The sequence below is a fragment of the Prorops nasuta genome, unplaced genomic scaffold (genome assembly GCF_024137725.1).
Source record: "Prorops nasuta isolate Cenicafe-Biocafe unplaced genomic scaffold, Cenicafe_Pnas_1.2 PNAS00012, whole genome shotgun sequence".
Classification (NCBI taxonomy): Eukaryota; Metazoa; Arthropoda; class Insecta; order Hymenoptera; family Bethylidae; genus Prorops; species Prorops nasuta.
In genome coordinates this window covers 5,503,856-5,529,028 of record NW_027116809.1, presented here as the reverse complement: position 1 = coordinate 5,529,028, position 25,173 = coordinate 5,503,856, and the positions used below count along the sequence as shown (strand labels likewise).

General features: G+C 33.8%; 2 protein-coding genes across 2 annotated transcripts in view; both read right to left on the bottom strand.

Moving 5' to 3' along the window:
- LOC136777841 (neprilysin-1-like) overlaps positions 1–25,173 on the bottom strand; it is an 889,524-nt gene that overhangs the window by 497,355 nt on the left and 366,996 nt on the right. The window lies entirely within an intron of this gene.
- On the bottom strand, positions 22,665–24,232 carry LOC136777842 (uncharacterized). The gene is made up of 3 exons (XM_066734433.1): positions 24,186–24,232; positions 22,863–23,135; positions 22,665–22,765 (listed from the first exon to the last, which is right to left on the bottom strand). Exons 1-3 carry the CDS (start codon positions 24,217–24,219, stop codon positions 22,677–22,679), a joined length of 396 nt encoding a protein of 131 aa, XP_066590530.1. The 5' UTR covers positions 24,220–24,232; the 3' UTR covers positions 22,665–22,676.

Sequence of the window (25,173 nt, the reverse complement as noted above, 5' to 3'; positions counted from 1 at the left end):
AACTGTATCGACTCTACCATGGGGTCATTATAGAATAAATTAATTATATTTAAATTGAATAATTTTATTAATAAATATTGTTTTTACAAAATATTATCTTTATTTATCCATGAATTATGTTTATTATCGAATCCTAACCACTTCACAAAGACCTTATCATCCTTCTTACGTAATACCTTCTCCACTAGATATACAATAGGATTAGCAGATTTTAAAAGTTCATATTCGTAGAATCCTCTGAATATATCAGTACCACTAGAGTATCTAAGTAAATATGTAACAGGATTTGTTTTCTGCACTTTTATAATTTCAAATATTTCAGTTGTCCAATTTGGTGTGTATCCCTTTGCGAATACATTCTTGTATTTACTGATTCGTACAAAATCACCTACTTTGAACTTGGCACGGCCAACAATCTTTATATTATTGTATACTATAGTCAGGAGCATATTAACATGATCTGGCGTCACATCAACTGGTCGCATTCCTATAGTACTATATTTTCTTGCGTTGTAGTCTTCAACTAGTCGCTGCAGTATGCCTCGCCACTTATAATTTCCATTCAACGTAAATCGTTTCCACATTTCAGTCTTCAATGTGCGACTCCAGCGCTCAACTATCGTAGCTTTCAATACGCTGTATGTTGAGTAATGATTTATTCTACGTTTTTTAATAAGCGATTTGAAATCACTATTATAAAACTCCTTGCCATCATCTGTCTGCAAATTTTTGGAGCATCTCCCACTTTTCAGAATCTTCGTAAATGCGTCTGTCACTTCCTTGCCAGTTTTGGTTTTTAGTGCTACTGCCCATCCAAATTTCGACAATGCATCAATAACTGTGAGAATATAGTGGTAACCTCCGTCAGTATAATTCTTCATATCAAACAGATCTGCTTGCCAGAGGTCATCGAAGCCTCGTATTATAACACTTCTACGTTGAAAATTCCGTCTTGGAGGTACATGCAGTTCTTTGACCAATTTTTTCTTTTCTTCACTATCCATAACTCTTCAGGTATGTGTTGGGTTTACAAGGGTACAACGAGCACTGATGATAGTAAAAGTTTCTTTTTCCTAATAAAACTCTTTGTCGAATTATTTCAAGAAGAATTCTCGTTAGCATGATTCTCCCCATGAAAAATATCCATTTTTTTTTTTTTTAATTCTGCATTATCTTCATTATATGCTTCTTTGATTCAGCATCCTCTTTAGCCTGATTCTCCATGAAAATTGATGCATATTTCTTTAAATCTGCATTATCTTCAGCATGTTTCTGCATGAAATTTCTCAATTTCACTTGAAAATCATTCAGCCTTAACTCGGTTTCATCCATTCTTAACGCAATACTTCGTAAAATATCACTGTTTTCTTTCATTTCATTTTTAAGGTTCTCACGTACAGCATTCATATTATCCAGCAGGTCACACATATTCACAGCACATTTCTCATCAGTAGCATCAAATCCTAAATTTGAAATAATATTCCCCTTAGCATTAAATGCATTCATACGTTTATCAAATTTTAATGTTTCATCTTCAGTTTTGCGGAAATATTTTCTCACATTACTGGCAGTGGAAATACCTCCAAATTTATTTATCGACATTGTGAAGTAACACAATCAACTGGGAAATTATGGAAAGTGTAATCTCTTTTATAGGATAATACGTTCTTCATGAAGCTCCTCAATTATTGATTGTATCTCATTATGATGATTCGTATGTCCTGCAGCAGATGATGCTATCAAAAGTCTCAAACGTTCAACTAATTCGTTCGGATCATTCCAATGTACATAGTTCACTGGTTTATCATTAACACACATATAATCGCTACCTTTTACAAGATTCTTTGGAGGAAATAATGGGCTAATTATTTTCTTCCATTTATGACCCTTATTCCCATGAAGCTTTCCCTCGCTACTGTAATATGCTCTGTGTACATTTGTTTGAGAAAGAATGTTCTTATATGTTTTTAAATCACCTTCAGTATAATCATGTCGCTCTTTCATGAAGATCAATTCAAATAGACCAATAGTACCCTGATAATACTCATCATCAATAATAATAAAATCTTTACGATTTACTTTAAAACAACATTTTCCAAGTCTCAATTTGTTAAGTCGAGCATCTCGTTAAATTCCAAAATTATCATCAATTAAATCCTTATTTTTACGCAGAAACATCTCTATATATTCACGTCCAATTGGTGCATATTCTGACATAGAACTATTTAAATCTAAGGATCTTTGCAATGGTGATGATGGAGTTTCTGCTTACATTGGTGATGGTATTGCTAAATCATTAACATCCTTTTCCACTTTCACTCCCTCCTCCTCCTCATCCCCATTCTCTTCCATAGAAAGGTATAATGTTTCATTAGGTCGTGAATTTCCTTGCTCATCATCATCATCATCAGATGAAGGGGTTGGAATTTTAATTCTAGAGTTGTCTGCGAAATATTTACGTTGTGGAGTCGATGAGAAATAAGTTCTTTTACGTTCCGATGGAATAATCAAAGAATTATCGCTTACAGTAGTCTTCTGTAGCGGTTCCTGTTTATACTCATATTTCGGGGACACGAAGGTCATCTCATTATGTTCAGTGAGCTTCTTCAATGGCTCAACAATTGGTTTAAAAGTTTCATTTAAATTGGTTTCCATCATTTCTCTTCCTGATTTGAGTGCACGATATTTTTCACGAGTTACTTTACTTTTCGCGGCAATCTTCTTTAGCAGCATCTTTTCTTCCATTTTCCTGCTTTCCACGTTCAATCTAGATTCAGTCCACGCTTTTATTTCCACGTTTATACTACGTTTATTCCATGCTCATTTGATGTGTGTGTTTTGATGGACACTTAGCTCTAAACTGAACAATCTTAAGCAAACGGTATACTATTTAATCTTAGCATACTCATCGAAACCTTTCCGATACCTACCATTTTGAATTGTACTATCCTTGTCAATCACTAGAAATCCATAATCATGGTGCCAGCACTTTGAACACAATTCATTGAATTTTTCAAATGACATATCCGTGTTTACATGATCGTTATAAATATGTTTTAAATTAGTACCATCTTGCTTAAAGATTATGAGAAGGTTTGCATTATCACGAATCATGTGTTTAGGAATTTTAGCATAAGTCTGGTAGAGGTAGAAGCAGTCAATATTTGAATGTCTACCCATGGAGAAGTAATCTCTGATATTATCCTGCTTATCGTTAGCAACATCATCAAATATGAAAATAGAATTGGGTAACGCCTCAGTTACCTTTACAACGTCGCTATTGTTTGAAAATTTAAAATATCCAATACCTTTTAGTCCTTTTAATAACCGTTCAAGGTATTGATACTTGGGTTGTTGAAGCAACTTTGAGTATACATAAATATTTTCAAATCTCACACCGTTAGGACTTTCTACGAGACTAAGCAGTACGTTTGTTTTACCGCAATTCGAGGGTCCGCAAATTATACTACGAAATGTAGATGGAAGTAGGGATCCATGACGTTTACTCCTTCCTCCACAACCCCCACCGACAATAAAACGATCGGCGTTGGAGACACGAATGTGCAGTGGTTGCTTTACGAAATCCATAACTGTAAAACTCTATGATCATGCAAGCTAATTATAGGCTCGAAGCAGATTATCTAATCAGTTCTCATTATGTCGTTGTTAATGTTAGATGTGCTACGTTTGGAGGATTTAACTATTGAGCAGCTTGAATACATTCCAAAAATTTTACTATTCAAGCGCTTTCCAAACAGTATTCGACTTGTTTGGTGCAAATTACCTGAGCACATTCGTGCAGATCCTGAAGTGCAACAATATCGTGCCTGTACGGAACAATTATAATTTACCTAATCAAGATCATTTTGATGGAATACCGCCTTCAATAAAAAATTGCTGGATGTGCCAACGAACCCGTTAGGAAAGCATGACATGATGAGATATGGTTGTGAATCTTTTTTCAATAAGCTGCTAAATAAACTACCCTTCGAGCTGCATGTACCTGGCTACAATTATTGCGGTCCAGGTGCTCGCCTTCATGAACGGTTAGCACGTGGTGATCGAGGAATAAACCCTCTGGATGATGCTTGCCGTGAGCATGATATCGCTTATTCAGTATATAAGGACCTGCCCTCGCGTCATCATGCTGATAAAGTACTTGCACGCCGTGCACGACAACGTATCATAGCTAGTGACTCATCCGTAGGTGAACAAGCGACAGCGACTACTGTCTGGGCATCAATGAATGCAAAACGGAAACTCGGCTTAGGACTGCGAGTGCCTAGAAAAAATACGAAGAAAAGAAAAATTCGTGTACCGAAAAAACGAGGTGGTTTATTGAGGAAAAAGTCACTTACTAAAACAAAACGGGGGAGTTTATTACCATTGCTTCCGCTGCTGAGTGCGGAGGGCGCATTAGCTGGCGGTGCAGCAGGTATAGCAAAGGCTGTAAACGACACCAAAGCAGCCAAAAAACAATTGGAAGAAATGTATCGACACAATCGCTTAATGGAAGCGAGACGGGGACAAGGTTTATACCTCGCACCATACAGTCGAATAGGAGAGGGAGTGAAAAGGAAAAGGAAAAGAAAATAAATGGACTTCCTAAATCTGGACCTACTAGTAATATGCAATTATCAAACGTCTGCCGTAAAATACCGCATTTTCGGGGAGTCTTTATGCGTACATCTCTACCTCAAAATGCGCAACGCAATGAGTGCGCAATTGTGAATCTTGATGACGAACAAGGTCCTGGAACACATTGGGTCGCTTACGTTAAACGTAATAAGCACGTTAAGTATTTCGATTCCTTCGGAAATTTAAAACCACCAATTGAACTTGTGGAATATTTTGGACCTTCTGCTATAATCTACTACAACCACGACCAATATCAATCGTATGATTCAAGCATATGCGGTCAGTTGTGTGTCAAGTTTATACGTGAACAATGTCTTTAACAGTTACACTCTCTGGCCGTGACTCGGTATTGGGGTCAGATTTTTTCCCCCCGATCGATCTTCGAGATGGACATTATGAACTCGGTCTCGTAAACTTTCAGAGCTTCAATTCAATCTCTAATGTTGATGAGACAAACAATATATTTTACGTTGATGATCAGGAGCTAACTATACCTACAGGTTGTTATGAGCTCAATGCTATAAATGACTTTTTACGTGCTCAGATGTTCGAAGGTGATGAAGAAGAAGTAATTGTTCTACGTGCTAATAATAATACATTAAAAAGTGAAATAAAGTGTAAATATCAGATTGATTTTACACAACCTAACAATATAGGCTCTTTGTTGGGTTTTTCATCAGATCGTGTTATTCCACCTAACACACTAGCTGAATCAGACGAGCCCGTAAACATTATAAGAGTAAATATTCTACGAATTGAATGCAACATTACAGCTGGTGCGTACACAAACGGTAGACCTCGACATGTTATACATGAATTTTTTCCGAGTGTTCCGCCAGGTTATAAAATCGCAGAAACACCGAAGAACGTCATTTACTTGCCAGTCATTGCGAAAGTAATTGACCGTCTCACCTTGCGTATTCTCGATCAGGAAGATCGTATAGTAAATTTCGGAGGTGAAGAAATCACAATTCGTTTACATATTAGAAAATGTTGATTTACAAGAATACTTATAAATCACCGATACTCGATGAGCCTATCAGTCCAACTGCTGCAGCAGGACAGAATACATTGAGTGAAGGTAAAGCTGGAGGACAAAATACATTGAGCGCAGGTAACGTTGGCGCATCATTAACAAGAAGAAATATCACCTTTCTACAATCACTGGGTTTCAACGTTAGAAATAAAAATGGATCCACTAGATGTAACCGCTCAACCGGTGTTCGACAATCGCATCACTGAAATGGAAATGCATGCGTACAATCCTTATGCAAATGCCTCATTGGGAAATAGTGACGAAATTCGAATTCCTATACAACAGCAAGATTTAATTCTTCTACCCTGTGAAAGTTATCTCTACATTGAGGGAAAGATAATCGTTGGAACCCGTGCTCTAGATGCAACAGCCCAAGATGTCGTAGGACTTGACTGTAATTCCATGGCATTCTTGTTTGATGAAATTCGTTATGAATTGAATGGTATTGAGCTTGACCGCTGTAAGAATGTGGGTATTACTAGCTCCATGAAGAATCTCATCTCCTTAACTGCTGAGGAAAGTGCAAGTCTACGTCATTCAGGATGGTTTCTAACAGATCACAGGTCTACGAATCATTTCAACTTTTGTGTACCATTGCAAATGCTGTTGGGTTTTTGTGAAGACTACAGAAGAGTTATAATAAATGCACGTCATGAACTCGTTCTTATTCGAGCACGTGATGATATAAATTCACTACATTCTTCGAGAAAAATCATCAACTCCAAAATTGATTTGCAAAAAGTGCAGTGGAGGATTCCTCATGTATCACTGAATGATTATACAAAACTTAAATTTCTACGTTTGATTGAGCAAAACAAAAGTTTAACCATGGCTTTTCGTTCCTGGGAACTCTACGAATATCCACTTCTACCTGAAACACAGAGGCATACATGGGCCGTAAAAGCTGCAACACAATTGTAGAAACCTCGATATGTTATACTAGCATTTAGACTAAATAAGAAGAGTACGCAGCATATGGAGGTGCTTAGATTCAATGACAGTTCTGTTCGTGATGTTAAAGTCTATCTGAATTCAGAATTTTATCCATATGACCGAATTGATAGTGATAGCGAAAAAAACCGTTATTCTGTACTATATGATATGTATGTTAAATTTATCCATTCATATTATGCAGGAGAAAAACAGTCGAAACCAATGCTTAATTACAAAAACTTTGTGGAATACGGTCCTCTCTTCGTCATCGATTGTTCGCATCAAAATGAATCTATAAAGTCAGGCACTGTTGATGTTAAAATTGAGATTGATTGTACTAGAAATATTCCAAGTAATACTACTGCGTTTTGTTTAATTATACATGATAAAATCGTTGAATATAACCCGCTTACTAGTATTGTTAGAAATGTAAGTTAATAGACTAGATTTATATGTATCTTACTAATGTAGTGAGAGATAAAGAAAAAATAAATAAATAAGATATAATAAACATTTATTGATGTAATTCCTTAAAAACATTCCTTACAAACATTTCCAAAATTTATCTTATGATTATCATTGGGTAACTTTAAATTCTAAATTATTGTATCGTCCTCCAACATATAAGATTTTTAATGTATTCGCTGATGCAGCATTTTGAAGTTCTTTGATTAGTTCAGGCGACTCCAGTAATTTCATCATCCTTGAGGGTAGGAAGAACCATTCGTCGGTAGCCAGCTTCGCTATTAATTTCTCTCCATATTTGGTCTTAATTTTCACTAATTCAGTGATTTGGTACTCCTTATTCTCCTCAAAAGTATTCAGCTTTACGAAAATCTTAGGTTCGTAAGTTACACTTGCAAGTGCATTGATCTTGGTTAAATCCATTTTTCTGTGAAAAAACATAGAAATTGAGAAAAGAAAAATATTGAAATAGAATAGCAAGAAAAAAGAATAATAATAAAAGAATAATTCTTACCACCCAAAAGAGTTTCTGTGGTACAGCAAGGAAAATATTCGGAATATAGCTTTGCACTGGATCTTTCACCTCCTTGAATCTTCTAATGAAAACTGACTGACTGAAATTTCCCGATTGCTAACAACAAGGGTTTTAAAAATGGTGGAAGGGATGAGATGCATTCATGGAAAGGGATGAGATGCATTCTTATTGGAAGTTAATATTTGGGTGGTTGGGTATTCTTGCCCGCCTACGAAATTTGCGTCAAACAAGTCGTAACACGTTACAAGCGGTTTCTCCTGAATTCTTTTAATTGCATAATCATGTTGTAGACTTTTCTAAAGTGAACTGGGGAAAATTTGCGTCAAACAGGTCATGACACGTTACCAGTGGTTTCTCCAGAATTCTTTTAATTGCATAAACGTGTTGCAGACTTTTCTTAAGTGAAACGGTAAAATTTACGAGCACATTCCTCTCGATAGCTAGGCATATAAAAAATTGAGAGAATATGAAAAATTCGAGGATTTAAAAGGTCATAAATCAAGTAACAAGTCATGACATGACATGATCTCAGGCGTCAGGTACTCGAGCATATCCGTTCTAGAAGATATCAGCACACTCAGCAATCAGTTCTCCAATCGCTAGAATGGTGCCAATACAGCTTCTTAATGTCTAGGTAAAAGTTATGTTTCGCTTTACCCTTCAAAAAAATGAAGTGCACTAACAACTCTTTCCCTTTTTAATACCTAGCCTGCTTGTTAGATGGATCGTATGATATGCTTACCTGAAAAGCTAAAAATGGCAAAAAGATAAGTCAGGGAAGGCTATAAAAATTCTTAAAACTGTTTTTTATTCAATAACTAAAGTTTTACTATCAGTTACTCATCCAGTCTCCATGTCTCATCCTCCTCCTCCTCCTCCTCCTTTTTCATCCACATCCTCCTCTTGAAGGCTAGCTTCTCTATAGCCATATCCCGTGGTACCGCGAATGTATAATTTTAGTCAAACATCTTTTTTAAATTGTACTAGTTCACCCGTGTGTGTAATTACGTAATATTAAAATACCATTAGCGCGAAAGAAGATTAAGGAAGGCAGTCACCTAGCGGTGACTACTGGAACTAGCAATTAACTCAACCTAGTTTATCTGTGTAGCAGAGTCGGAAATAGTTAGGCTACGTAAGGTAACTAACCATCGACTTCGAAGGGTGAAAAAACCTTCCCTCAACTAGGGCCCCGTAGGATAACTAACCAACGGTACCATAGGGTGAAAAATACCCCCTCCCTAACCAAACCCGGTCCCACTATAAGACCTTCCAACTGTGACATAGGGTGAAAAATACCCCCACCCTCCCTAACCAAACTCGATCCCACTATAAGACCCTTTCCTTCCTCATCCCCACCACTACCATACTAATAGAGTCTTATCCCCACCCTTCCCCCTTCCACACCACAAAACAGCTTCCCCCACTCCCTGTCATCGGAACCGCATAGCTCCTCTACTTACTCATGATAATCGATTGCTTTCGAAAGAAAAAGAATCATGAGTGAAGAAAAGAAACAGAAATTATACGTGCCTGGGGGAAAGGTTGTAAAAAGAGATTCGGGGAAAATCGTGAGTGAAGAAAAGAAACAACTGGTGCAAGAGTTACATGTCCCTGCGAGAAGAAATTTTCCACGACGAAAAGTCATAATACGTGGTTTCGATGATCTCTGGCAGGCTGACCTTGTTGATATGCGTTATTACGTTGATACTGGTCATCACTAAATTCTGACAGTTATTGATACCTTATCGAATTATGGTTGGGCAGTAGCGCTTAAGACAAAAAGTGGTAAGGAAGTGATCACAGCTATGGGAAAAATTTTAAAGAGTGGAAGATGTCCCAAAAATTTGCAAACTGATAATGGTAAAGAATTTTACAACAACGAGTTTCAACTGCTCATGAAAAAACGTGGAATAAATCATTACTCCACGTACAGCACGTTAAAAGCGTCAATAGTCGAGCGTTGGAATCGAACGTTAAAAACCGAAATGTGGAAACGTTTTATACTGGACGGTAGTTACAAATGGCGAAATATACTGCAACAGCTGGTGGATGATTATAACGCGCGAAGACATCGTACTATAGGAATGCGTCCCGTTGACGTGAAACCTGAGCATGCTGAGCATCTGCTTGCTACTGTATGTAGCAACATTAAGATCGTTGGACGTACCAAGTTCAAGGCTGGTGATTTCGTGCGAATCAGTAAATACAAAAATGCGTTTGCTAAAGGTTACACACCGAATTGGACTACTGAAATATTTCAAATTACAAAAGTGCAAAGGACAAATCCTGCCACGTATCTACTTAGAGATTCTCGTGGTACAGACATACATGGTGGATTTTATGAATATGAACTTTTAAAAACAGTTAATCCTGATGTATACTTGGTAGAGAAGATATTGCGTAAGAAAGGGAATAAGGTACTTGTAAAATGGTTAGGAATGGATAAAACGAATAATTCGTGGATAAATAAGAATAATGTTTTGTAATAATAATAATAATAATTTATGTAATATAATATAATACAATAAATACAGCTATTAAAATCTAGTCTTTTAACCTATGATGTCCCCAAGGTAGAGTCGCTACGCAACCGGGTGTTTTGTGACGCTTATCGTCATACGGACTGAGAACAATTTTTCGCTGAGTAGTGGAAAACACCTTGTACAATATCGAACGAATTAAATTTTGGTTACGGGACTGTACGGTGGGTCGGCGACAGTTTACCTACACCAATTGGGTATTTCTTGACATACAGTTGGCTGCACTGAGATTATATAGTATGTGAAGGTTAAGATGATCATAGCAAGATATTTTTATACCACACTGTAAAAAGCGAATTATCTGTTGAACGAAACGTCAAAATTATAGGAAAGAATGAGAGAATTCAGAAGATCTTAAAATTCAGATAAGTAAATTAGATTTATCAAGTAACGTCAAATTAGTACAAATAGCTTTGTGAGAAATTTTTGTTCCTTGTTGCAGGTTTTCATGAAAGCAGAATTGAAAGATGTAGGAAAACAATCTGTTTTAAAATGTCATTCCTCATCAGTCCTCAAAATTAAACATATCTTTCTGCTCACTATAACAGGATTTTGATAACGTAATATGCCATATTTAACTTTATCACATTCGCAGAAAGGGATATAAACTTGGTCTTAAATACATCAGTATATTCTTTTAATTCTAAGGACAAATGGCTTAGGAAGCATTACAAATGAAGAAACAGTTAAATGATCGTCAAGAAATTTAAATTATTTACTGCCTACAGGTAAATAGCATAGACATCAATTTTATTAAGTATATTTCTATAATAAAATATATTTAACCTTTCTGGAATATTCTTTTATGAAAAATTCTGAATAATACAGTCATTTTCTGCAAAGTTGAACAATGAATGTTACTCAAAATTTTTACTAAAATACTTGATACACAAGGAATTTATGAAGATATTCCAAATAATATTCCGCAGAGCAATACACCTGTGCAGTATGTTATCCAAATGTTGAGATGTTGATACTTTTTCTTATATCGTTATCTCCAATTTTGTTTTATGAAATTCTTTATTTTGCATAGTTCTAATTAGATGACACAGATTTAGTATGACTCTTATAATAAGGTATTTATAAAGATATACAAGTTTTATGTTTTATATTGTATCATGTTTATTAATAATTGCAAATTTGATTTGTCTCTTATTATTTAGATATCTATTTTTTAATAAAATTAACTTATCTATGACAACGTCTGTTAAACAATCAGTTTCAGTTATAATGGTTTCAACAACGTCATCATTTTCTATTTTGTTTTCATAACTTACCATATTTTGGATTGATTTAATTATTAATTTTTGCTCATTAATTATTAATGTTTTTATATCATTAAAATTATTTAGTAATTTTAAAATTTCTTTGTACTTCTGTAGATTATTATGTTTATTGGCTTCAATTGTATCTAATTTGATATAGAATTCTGAAACTTCTTTATTGAAATCGATGGTACTTTTTTTTTTATCTCTGCCAATAGTACTGGTGTTATTTAATTTTTCTTCGCTTTCATATGATAAGATGTTTATATCATCTGTAAGATTCAGGTTTATTAGAAAATATTACAGGAACGGGAAAAAATAAGAATAATAAAGCTTTTTACTCAAAAATGAATTAATATTGGGTCTCTTTCCAAGGTTTTTATTTAATGTTCTATGATAGGATTCGCAATAATTGTTTGTTCTATCTTGTAGCTTATGGCAGTTGAAATTTTCTGGTTCCACTTCATTCAACCAAAATGATTCATAATATTTAAAATAATTCTTAAATAAATCCTGAAATTCAAACTGTACCTCTTCTTTTATTAAATCAAATATCGGTTTTATATAATGTGCAGGTAAAATCGCTAAAAGAATTATTTTTTTTAATATTCGGAATTTTTCTGGATATCTATCTTAATTCATGACTTTACTTATGAGTGATAGATTTTGAGCTTTTTTTATCAACGCCTAAGAAAACCAAATGATTAATTGAGTTAATTTGATAATGAGACATTAAATCTATATATAAAACATAAGTATTCAAATTGCAAATCTACTTGTGCATAATGAAAGAAACAATGGTTCATTTTTATTTGTGGAAATACTGTTTTCACAAAGCTATAGAAAGCGCTTTTTCATAGTCTCCCATAAAAGTCGATGGCTGAAAATATATAAACTTGGATTTAAAAAACGTAAATATTTTTATATAATCAGCTGTTTGTTTTTGTTTCATTAAAACCCACACACATGGAATGGCCTATAATTGCAATGAAATAAAACCAAGTAAATAAAATTGGATTATTAAAAATGAAAAGAAAATTTTCTTAAGAGAAAAGATTTACATTATTAGACCCAGTGTCAGTTTTGATCAAGAATGATAGTAACTGCATATTTTTCTCTTTTAAATTAGGAACACTCTTAAATGTTGCATCCACAAATACTTGTATGGTACCATACAGTTTTTCAAAAAAATTATTATTGTAAAATATACAAATATCTGTCTCTCCATTATTGTTAATGATTTCTACTTCTAAATTATCTAATTTCCTCCTAGTTTTTAAAACTGTAATTAAATTTTTGAAATTATACTTTTTTAAAGTAATATTTATGGGCCTTTTATTCTTCAAGTGTCTTTGTAGTGTACGTCTGCAGCTTTTAAATTCCATGTGTTTTTTAAATTTTAGCAAGCTATATAGTCAAATTGATACAATTATTTACAGTTACGTATATAACAGCTTCAAAAAAGATATAAGTGAAAACAATTATTAGAAAGATAGCATTGATACGTACTTCCTTTCCCCAATATCGAATAACTCTTTTGGTTTAATGTTAGTATTTATATTAATCACTGTTTTTAATTCCTCATAATATTTCATTTTTTGGTTTCCAGCAACATCTTGCTCATGATTATGATTATTATTAGTAGGATAAAAAACATTATTGTGATAAATTCCACGGGCTGGGCAATTCAATTTTCTGTATTTTATGCAGCTTAGGAATCTATAATTAAAGAAAGAGAAAAAAAATTTAGAGAGACGACATACATTACACAATGGAACTCAATTGCAAACGTTATAATTATTAATAATGTACAGACATTTTATCATTTTCTCTTCGTTTAATAAAATATCGAAAATTATAAAAAATCCACAATTTTTTTTCACCTTTTAAGGACATTTCGTAATAAAATAACAGTGCAATAAGTTATCGGATACTGTTTGTTAAATTACTATAACAAATGAGCTTCAAGAAAAAACAATTACATATCAAAATCAAGCTCTTCACATAACTACCACGTAAGTATTGGAAGAAAAATACACTTTAGGTTTCAGGGAGTAATGATAAACACAGAGTATAAGAATACAGTTTTTAATAATTAAATCAATCCAAAATATGGTAAGTTATGAAAACAAAATAGAAAATGATGACGTTGTTGAAACCATTGTAACTGAAACTGATTGTTTAACAGACGTTGTCATAGATAAGTTAATTTTATTAAAAAATAGATATCTAAATAATAAGAGACAAATCAAATTTGCAATTATTAATAAACATGATACAATATAAAACATAAAACTTGTATATCTTTATAAATACCTTATTATAAGAGTCATACTAAATCTGTGTCATCTAATCAGAACTATGCAAAATAAAGAATTTCATAAAACAAAATTGGAGATAACGATATAAGAAAAAGTATCAACATCTCAACATTTGGATAACATACTGCACAGGTGTATTGCTCTGCGGAATATTATTTGGAATATCTTCATAAATTCCTTGTGTATCAAGTATTTTAGTAAAAATTTTGAGTAACATTCATTGTTCAACTTTGCAGAAAATGACTGTATTATTCAGAATTTTTCATAAAAGAATATTCCTGAAAGGTTAAATATATTTTATTATAGAAATATACTTAATAAAATTGATGTCTATGCTATTTACCTGTAGGCAGTAAATAATTTAAATTTCTTGACGATCATTTAACTGTTTCTTCATTTGTAATGCTTCCTAAGCCATTTGTCCTTAGAATTAAAAGAATATACTGATGTATTTAAGACCAAGTTTATATCCCTTTCTGCGAATGTGATAAAGTTAAATATGGCATATTACGTTATCAAAATCCTGTTATAGTGAGCAGAAAGATATGTTTAATTTTGAGGACTGATGAGGAATGACATTTTAAAACAGATTGTTTTCCTACATCTTTCAATTCTGCTTTCATGAAAACCTGCAACAAGGAACAAAAATTTCTCACAAAGCTATTTGTACTAATTTGACGTTACTTGATAAATCTAATTTACTTATCTGAATTTTAAGATCTTCTGAATTCTCTCATTCTTTCCTATAATTTTGACGTTTCGTTCAACAGATAATTCGCTTTTTACAGTGTGGTATAAAATTATCTTGCTATGATCATCTTAACCTTCACATACTATATAATCTCAGTGCAGCCAACTGTATGTCAAGAAATACCCAATTGGTGTAGGTAAACTGTCGCCGACCCGTACGGTGAAATTATCCAAACAATCCTTGTAGTCGTCAAAGGTTATGTTTCTATCGATAACATAGCCTTTGACCCCCTTAGCCTTTTTGGTAATTTTCGTACAGTCCTGCACCTTATAGGTATACATTTTCGCTCTCAGTCCAACGAACTCGGTCATGATCTTTCCATTTTTCTCGTCCTTCATTAGCCCAGGCACTTTTTTATTGACTCGAGGTAAGCCGTACCGATTATCAGCAGGGTAATCGCTGGTGTCGAATTGGACCAGATCACGTTTCATGACCGAGTAAACATCATCACACTCGATACTGTACACTAGACTGTCCGTGTCGGTATACATCGCTTTACATTTACTGCCGAATATAGGAAGCATATAATCGTAATGGAATTCATACAGATAGGTCTTTGAAATATCTAAAATGCTCATGCCTACGTACACGGGCTTATCAAACTTCGCGGATAATTTCGACAATTGAATAGCGACCAAATTCTCTTTAAATATCGCACGACTGTGAAAATTCGGCTTGGAAATCAACGCTTCCGCCCCGTATCTTCCCTCCCACTTGGTTACGAGCCTCACGTCAACTCTATTCCTAACATTTTCCATAGTCTTACCAAATACTGCGTTGTTCATTAGCTTGAAGAGATTCTTCTCGAAATCGTTTTTTGAGGCTGTCCGCAAGCGTGTGTTTAATAGGATATACGACTTCAGCCAGGTGGACTGCTGGAACTTTACACCTCGATAAATGCGTTTTAAGACGATACCGTTACGTATACACTGCTGTAGAGCACGGTAGTGTATCACATAACGCGTCTTATCGTCGACGGTTGCGAGCAGTTTCTCCTGGTGTGAACCTGGCGGCTTCTCACGCACCGGGCAGAATGGTAGATCGGAGTGTTTGTCGTGAAGCTCGCGTGGATATTCCAAGTCCACCTCCAAAATATAACCTTCGGACGAATCCTCGGACACATTAAGGATGTCGAGATTGGCAGCGTCATCGATCCATTGGAAACCGTGGGTAGGCAACGGTTGACACATTGCCCATCCATATAGATTATTAACGTCGTAATACATCAAGTATTTCGACGGTTCCGCCGGATCGTAGTTTCGCATGTAGCGATTGTTGGCCCTCTCGTAGCGGTGGGAGCACTGGCTCAAACCACCGCGTATACCGCGTTCAACAAAAAGCAACATGTCCACGTCTGTGAAGAGTTCCAGACGGATTCCCGTATGCTTGAGCATCGCGTCCCAAGTGAAGCCTGGAAGTGTATAATAGTGAGCGGGATCTAAACTATAATTTTTCATGCAGCTATCTCGAAAACTCTCGAAAACATCGGTCAACAATAGGACATCGGTCTTTAAATAAAGATCGCTGTACTCCCCGAGTGTTGTCACAGAGAATTTGGTCCATACTTCTTTGGCATGATTATATGCTTCTTCCGTGATATCGCTATCGGACAGTCTATTGTAGAACAACTCTCGTGCAGGTAAAACCGTTTCTTCCAAGTGAGTAATGTTATCCACATAATCGTAAGGAAAAATACCTTTTCTCGTAAGCAGGCTGAACTGTTCAATACTTAATTCCAAAAATTGTGACTCTAAATTTTTCAGCTGAGATCTATTCAGATATGAACTCAATTTATCCAAACTGGATGCCATAAATTTGAACGAATCGATGAATCTTAGCTGTATATTATACTTTCGCACATATTTACTAAATGAAGTGTATTTTTCCTTATTTACAGGCAGCAAATTTACCGATCCCTCAAGCGTATTCACGATCGCCTCAAAAATAAAATGTGAATCATAGCCGGATAAATTATGGAAAATTACGGGAATAACATGCGAGTCTTTAAAGTTTAAGTTGCAATTATTATGAGCCGGTCCTCTATATCTACCAGTTAGGTGATCATGATCGCGAATACGCACTTGATTTGGAAGAAACGGTTTTCCACAAATTTGACAATTAGGTTCATTGTAGTGCCGCGAAATTTCAACATCACTAAGAGTATTCATCGGTATTACAGTCTTCAATTTTTCGCTGACGATGCGTGCAATGCTCTCGAGCTCGCATACGAACCATTCGATGCAATTAGCACCTCGATGTGAATTATAACATGAGAGTGACGCATCACGAGCACTTTTTAAATAATACCCTACACTAAAAGGTACATGTTTCTGATAATCGTAACTATTTTTACTACTACTATTACTACTATGGTCAATTTTCTGTAGTAAACATTCAAAGTCTGCATAGACGACAAACGGCACTCTTTCACTGTTCTTCTGGTTTTTAAAAGATACCCAGCAGTCTTCAGCTTTCCTTGGTAGAGTTACGTGCAGGTTGTCATTAAGCTGCACACAATCCCTCTCATGCGACTGTAGCTTATCTGCAGTACGGAAATAGTGTAAACAGCTGAAATGCATTATTGATATTATTAGTATTTTTTATAAAATATTAATATCTCTAGTATAATTCTTACTTACCGATCATAAATATGAGCACTGTGCTCTCTTTTACTTATTTGACTGCTAGTCAACCTTGGAAGATTTCTTATACAAAGAAAGTGTGCAGTTCCCTGGTCATCCGTGATGAGGAGGAGGTTAACATGCCTAGAACGTTTCATGTTTGTTATCTGAAGCGGTACAATGTTCACTTTGGCTTTACAATTATGTTCCTCCTCCACCTCCTCCATGGTAAAGACATTAACTGAAATGTCATTATCCACCTCAAATTTCGGAATTTGTTTTAGAGTGGTCGGAAACGTTATACTTCCTACATCTAAAACAGACCGATAATGTGGATAGGAGGATATTCGGTAGGATTTGGCAGGTGGAATTGCCGGAAATAGTCCCACTGTCACAGCTCATGCGAAACATGCGCTATCTTCATTGTCTATGTTTATCACAGCCTTTTTATGTAAAATAGCGGCTGGAAGCTCAATTCTGCATCCAGCACGTAGTGGATTGTAATGATTAATATTAACTATTAAACTCAGAATTTTCTCCAGAGCCCAACCACTATCACGTTCTTGAAACTCACTCAACTCTTTTAGTAAAATCTCTACAATATTTAGTCTATACCATTCCTTAAAATTATCAGTTTTATACAATACGCTATTCTTTGTACATACATGCTTATCATCACTAATGTCCTTAGAAACAAATTGTCCATTAAATACACAGTTTATCTTAACACTATTTACACTATCAAATACTTGGTTTACACGGGTGTACACAATTTCTTCTGCATCTAATAGAAAGCTGCGTGATTCTATGTAACTACTATTTATCACCATACCACTACATATTCGGCTATTAAACGCTGATCTGATCTCCTCCCAGATAAGTTCTCCCGCATTATGAGAACCAGAACCAAATTTAATGGAGCTTTTATCCTTTGATGCACGAAGCAGAAGGCACTTGATGTTCGCGATTTCAGCAAAATGTTTCTGTCGTGTACCCACTGATGCATTCCGATTATCGTTCCTCAGCTCCTGGATACGATCACGACATTCACGTACCCATGCAGAGTACTCTTGCTCAGTTTTAATTAAGCTAAACTTTTTTCGAAGTTCGGTATACATTTTAAGTATGTAAAATTGATGCGAAAAATGGGAGAAGAGGAAGATTGATTCGAGTCTGATTATAGTGGAATGAGTGAAACATTTCATCCATGATACATCTTTTTATAATTCACATATTGAGATGAAATTTAATATACTTAGTCATCAATTGGTGTGTGTGTGTGTGTATAAAAATTGGTTTTAAAATAGAATTACTGTAGAAACTCGATATGCTTATTCTTTAATTTAAACACGTGTTAAAAATCGTTTCAAAAAGACTGTTGTAGGAATTTGCTTAAATAACTGAAACGTAATTTTATTTTGTTTCTTATTTATTGTACATTTCTCTTTCATACATATATTTCATAAAATAAACATTTTTCAATGCACATAAACCTTCATGATTCATGCACATGGAAAGATCCAACTTGTCTTTGCTGTCTTTCAATTTGAAATCTCCCCACTCGCATTCATCTGCATTACTTATTATATAATCACAGATACCGCTAAGCCAATTCCTTTTTTCTAGTCCTTTCACGATTATCTCTTGTTGTTCTTCTTCATTTATCACATATTTCCTTATAACATCTTTATACCTATATAATATGGTTTATTTGTCTCGGGTTAATTTCGACACTATTAATTAAAAAACACAACTGAGTTTCTCTGTAATAAAAAGAAACGACATTTAATGCTATTAATTTAATGTCGAGTCTTAACCACCAAGCAGTAATTATTTGTTAATTAATTTATACTTTAACACATGACTTTACTAGTAGCACATGTTCAAAAGGAAAAAGATAAACTTCTCTCTCTTTCTAATCGTGTAAGCTGCTACCTACTATATCGACGCACCGCCGGGCGCGGTAATTACAAAATAAGGAAAAGATTTTCCTTACACCTATAATACTGTGAATAGCCATCTGTCCAATTTAAGCCGTGATGGTTATAATATAACCAGCTAGAAGTAAAAATAAAAATATTACAGTAAAAAGCTTCTGTTTTAATTAAACAATTTCACTTACTTTGCTTGTTTTATCTCTGCCTCATTTAACCAAGAATATGGAAATGGTGGTGAAAATAAAATGTGAAACACTTTTTTATCGCGCAAAACTGCAAACTCTTTCACTATAAAAGAATTATCTTTCAATCGGAACCCTTGAAAGTCCACAAATGTAGGAAACATCGTTTTGATTACGATCTTTCGAAAATTTGTGTTAAACTGATGCGTCCCCTGGCCCTTATCCTCGGATTTATTTAACCGAGAAAACGGAACAGTACGTTGCACCAAGTATGTTTTGAATCAATTGTGTGTTTGTGCATGCTATTATATATTAGTTCAAAAATTGCTGAGCTATGGAAAAAAAGTAACATACTCAGCTACATTTAGGGTAAAGGGGGTTCAGCGGGGTAGTAGCATGCTGCAAAGATTCAAGGTTACGCGAGCAAAAAAAAAACGCAGGGAGAATCTCTGTTTTACCATCTAGGAAACTGCTTTTACCGACTGGGACCTGACGACAGACGAGTGGGGGTGTGACGTCAAAAGGCTGCAAGTATCCTCCCGCACCCCGGCAACCCTCTCGCCTCTACCTGCTGCGAGCTCACGTGGAGCCTCCGATTTCCCCCACCACCTCCGCTTAGCACTTCTTGGCTCCCCCCACTACCTCGCAACCAGGCTCATCCGAGTGGACAGGAGTGGGGGGGGGGGGGGCAGGACCGGCCTTACTACACTACTCCAGCTTGCTATACAGGGTGTAACGAAACGACCGCCTTTTCTCGTAACTGGAGGTTCGGGGTGACCATCCAAATGCACGTATAAAATTTTGTTCGAATCGTTCAAGGGGTTTAAAAGTTATTTCCATTTAAAACTCACCCTTTTTCTGTCCTTTTCGAACGACTTTAACTGTGCATAATAAAGTGGAGAAAGTGAAAAAACAATTGACGAACACCCCACTAGAATGTAAAAATTATCGATCTCGCGCGATAATACATTTGCTATTTATTTAATTAATTTGGCTATTAGATTAATTTTAAAAATAGCAAAATCCTTTTCATTACAATTCCAAATCAATTCAATACAAGTATCATTGACTGAATTGATGGAAAGAGGGAGAAGATAGAATGAAAAGGAAAGTATCAAAAGCTAAGATGTCACGCGACTGCACTGATAATTTAATAGGAAACACATCAAGGCATTTTCTTTCTACAAACGAAGGTAAAAAGAATGATTTAAAATCAATTCATTGATGACAGAAAAAATTAAACTTACCCATTTAACGTTCTCCAAGTTCCTTTACACCGAAGTTTTTGAAAAAGCTTCAAACTGGCTTCTCAATGATTTCCAGAATGGGTAGTGTGCAATTTAACCCAAAATCTTTTGGGGAAGTCTGAGCTACTCTATAGAATATATGAAAGTGATGTAAAACCACCGGAAGTCTATTAGATGCGCGTAAAATATGCGCAGATAACTATGTTGTGTTTATGTAATCAGAAATGTCAATCGTGCAAGCAAACCCGTTGAGCGGAGATAGGTTATGAGTCAAGTTTACTAAAAAACAGCAAGGAGAACAATTTTAATTCTAACCCAAAAAGAAATGCTATCATCGAAGTATCAGATACGTATTAATGTTATATATACATATATATTTGTATAATAAGAATGAGATACTTTGTGAAAATTTTTCTGATTTCAGATAAACTATTATAAATATTGGAATAGGAGAATAATCGTTTTGTTCTTTTCACCATTAAATGTGCTGGAATACATTAAGGAAAATGTCATATTTCTTACAGCAACCCTCTTTTTCAATATGAGGTATGTTCAGATCTCATAGGGCTTTCCCTCTGCTATATCATCTGCATTGAGTTGGACTAAGCGCAATGGGTATTTTGTAAGATTATTCCATTACGTAAGGCCTTTATTATATTTTATATTTACAAATGCAGTGTTATGCTAAGTCATATTGAAATCAAATTATCATACTGACAATTAGGTCATGTGCAATTTAATTGTTTCACAGGTAAATACAGTGTTATGCTTGGTTATAATTTTGCCTGTGTTTGCATAGAGTAGTCTAAATTAGAAATTACTTTGAGGAAATTTCTAGTTACACTTGGTGCAGTTTGACGTAAGAATACAGTTTGAATAAAAAAGAAAAAAATGTTATCAACTAATAATATGCCTGAGTATAAGGTGGTACAATTAGCAGTAACAGCCTTTACTTGCACGCCCTTTCAATTCATAATAATAAATAGGCAAATTGAATTATTATTTGGATAACTGATTATCAGAGTTTATTTAATAAGAAAAATCTACTGCGCTTTGACATGAATGCTATAAGGTAACAACGTATGCTCTATTTCTTATATTTACTTATTTTTCTTACAGCGAGATGAATAACTATGTGGTATGCATTATTCTTGTTATGAATATGAGGATTTGTGAAATCTGCTTTGTTTATAGAGGTTAAAAGAGAATCGAATTTATAAATTGTACAGTATTCTGCCCTGCTGCACCAACCTTCGAAGAAATATTATTTGAAAATCTTCTGTGTTTTATTTTAGATTGTAAATGTCCATGACAAGTACATGATTTATTTTCAAGTGAATTAAATAAGGATAATGCGTTTTAATGCTTTAAGTATTAATGTACCTTCAATATTTAGAGTTTCGGAAGAAATTTCTACCAAAGTGATATCATCTTGGATTGATTTTCTCAAAATGACACAATGTTGGATAAGAGTAATTGATACAAATTATCATAAATTCTAATTATCTAAGGAGAATAACAATATTCAGTCAAGACTTTTGACATAAATCTAATAAGAAGCTGTGCTATAATGGTGTATCAAAGATTCAAATTCGGAACTATACTGTGTAATACGAATTATTAATAAAATCTCAAGGGTTTTTAGAACAAATGGTATGTTGCAAAAATTTTCTTATTTAAATCATATTTTTATTTCTTTACTGCCCCATAGACCTAATGGTACCTTCACCTATTTAACGTTAAGTTAAGAATTTGTTAAATCAGCGTTTTAATGATTAAGATATAATTGTTTGGTAAATTGTTCAGTCTTCTGTCCTTTTGTTGAAATTGAAAATATCCATAACCAGTGTTTGCACAAACGAATTTAACGATAGAAATATATTTTAATGTTATATGAATTAATTAATCTTAAATATTTGTAGCTTATACGAAGAGATTTCTATGAAAGTCAAATGAACATATTAAGCTGTATTTCTTGAAGCAAATATATTGTATAAGAGTGTTAGTAATACAAAATACATGAGAAATTATTTATTATTAAAAATATCAATCATTTTTGTAAGAGATACGTATTTGTAATTTCCAAAAGAAACAAATATATTATACAGGTATAAATAAAATCTAATCAAATGTATGTTTTTAATAGTAACTATTTCAAATTAAAGTGTATAAATAAGTAATCTGATGGTTTTACAATATAAATTAATTTAAATTTAATAATAACAAGCCTTTCAGGTTTCCAAGCGTCAACTTTTTAATTTTTGATGAATCAATATTTTTAAATAATAATTCTGAAAATTGAAAAAAAAAACATTTTTTTATCAATATAGTTAGAAAACGAAATAAATTTATTTATTACTATGCTAAAGGACTATACAAATTAATTACCTTGATTCTTTAAGAGTTTTTTAATTTGCAATATAACGGTTTGATTTAATAAGACAGATGTATTGATAAAATTATGAATGTATTGCAATTTCTCCTTTTCAGATGTGCATCCTGCTAATGATTTTTCTAAAAAGGCCCAACCGCCTTCATCGTCCAAGAGCCAATTTTGAAACGAGCGGGAATATTTTCTCTTATGCACAATATTTTTGCCGTGGCCTCTATCAATTTGGGCAATCTCAATGTTATAAATCTTTATTAATTCAATCAGCTTTTCTGAAAGTAAAAGTTTATTTATTACAAAAATAAGGTTTCAACATGGTTTTCCCAGATAATAAAATTATTTCCAACGACATAACAATTATCAATTTTGTTACAGGAGCTGTATTAAGTAGCAAAAGACTTTGCACAGAGCTTATAGTGATATTAGTCCTTCGTACAATTTCCTATGCACCTTAGAAAAAATGTTGCTCCCGTCCGTTTTGAAACAAAGTTTTCATCGCCAAAACTTACAGTATGTTAAGTATTTTTTTATCTCTGGAGCACGTTAAGATGGATATTTCATTATAATAATCGCGATCAAAAGTAAAATATTTCTATTTAACGTTAAATAATATATTATTATAATATTTTGAGAAGCTCTTGATATAAATTTACCTAATATGAATTAAAAAATAGTGTATTTCATTTCAAACATTCGAGATGATGGTCACTTGATTGAAATTCTTTTTTATTTTCTTTTAATGAGGTAGCTTTTATCTCAAATTTCTTTTCACAGTAACGTTTGTATTTTTTTTTATGTTTTCTTAAATCGATTGAAATGATTCGTCCTTGTCGTAAGATGAAAGAATTTCAACGCTATAATAATAATATATAATAGTTACCGTACAATACTTTATCTACTTTGTGATTGTAGCAATAATGGATATTACTCAATCCTAAGTACTCTTAGATCGAGTGATAACTCTGTTTTATAATGAATTGCGATACGATAGCCTTAGTTTAAGTGGGAAAACTTATGTAATACTTTTCCAACGTTATAGAAATATTAATTAAGAGCCCATTTCCATAAAGTTTTTGCCAATTTATATATGCTATTATTAAAATAATTCATAAATTCAAAGAGTGATATTTCAAAAGAACGCATCAAAAATCGCTTTTATTTTCCTCCTCGATTCCCGGATCTATTTTTACAGAAGCATTTAGAAAATATGCTGCACATCCAAACTCTTCTCTTTTAATATTATTTATTACCATGGAAAAAAGGTTTAAACGAAGGTATAGAATGCTCTACTATATATATGATTATTCTTAACGTATACATACCAACAAAATTACCAAGAGTGGGATGAGACCCCATTTTTTCTTTTAAAGTTTTGTGATACCTTTCTTGGCCATTATTTGTAGTATCATTTACTCGATAAATAGAAAACACCTGTACACCTATTTGCTTCAACCAGTAATTTTTAAAATAATTAAAAAAATTGTAATAATTTTCAAAAAGTTTTCGTTCTGCCATCGTTCTCTTTACAATTTCCACGAATTCTTCTTCAATATTATTCGCAGGCAAATAAGCTAAATTGCATATTTTTCTAAATAATACAATAGCTTTTGTCATTTCTTCAATGTTAGCGTTTGGTTTCGAAAAAATGTTGTTTTTCTTAGCTTTTTTTTTTAAGCTCTATTTAAAATTTAAATATATAGGCAAATTATAATATAGATCTATAAGTGTTAATTATATACAATTGATAATATAATAAAGAATGAAGCAAACTTGGAGAAAATGGAATAGGCATCCAGTGATAAGACAGCCTTGAAAGACTGTTTTAATTGCATTGTGCAATCCAGTTTCGAAATCACATATGCACAGCAGGGGCTCCAAACGTGTCATGATTTTTTCTCTTATAAATTGGAAAATTTGTATATAACTCCTTTCGAATTTGTTGGACATGAGAACCCAGATGATTGGCACAAACTGTTAAAACAGGAAGCAGATATGAAGAAAACCTTTTTTAAGCACACAAGATATTAAACCGATGGAATAAAGTATTTTTAATTACCTTCTCATTATATTTAGCCATGATTGTGAGCAGTTGATACACGTTGTCAATTATTGGCGTAGTATCGAATGTTGCATCGATTGAAAATATCGTACAACATTCGAATTTTTTAATAAACTGCTTATCTGCTAGAACGACCGAAACGTTCTCCTTTCCATGTTCAAATTGGAAAACATTAATTTTATGCAATTTACTATTTAAATTAAATTTCAACAATTGTTTCCATTTTTCTCCATTCATTATTTTTTCGCACT

Coding starts and splice junctions, on each gene's coding strand:
- LOC136777842 (XM_066734433.1), bottom strand. CDS start 24,219: ATGGGGTCTCATCCCACTCTTGGTAATTTTGTTG. Junction 23,136..24,185: donor CACTCTTGGTAATTTTGTTG/GTATGTATACGT, acceptor TTTTACTTTCAG/AAAAGCTGATTGAATTAATA. Junction 22,766..22,862: donor AAAACTCTTAAAGAATCAAG/GTAATTAATTTG, acceptor TTCAATTTTCAG/AATTATTATTTAAAAATATT.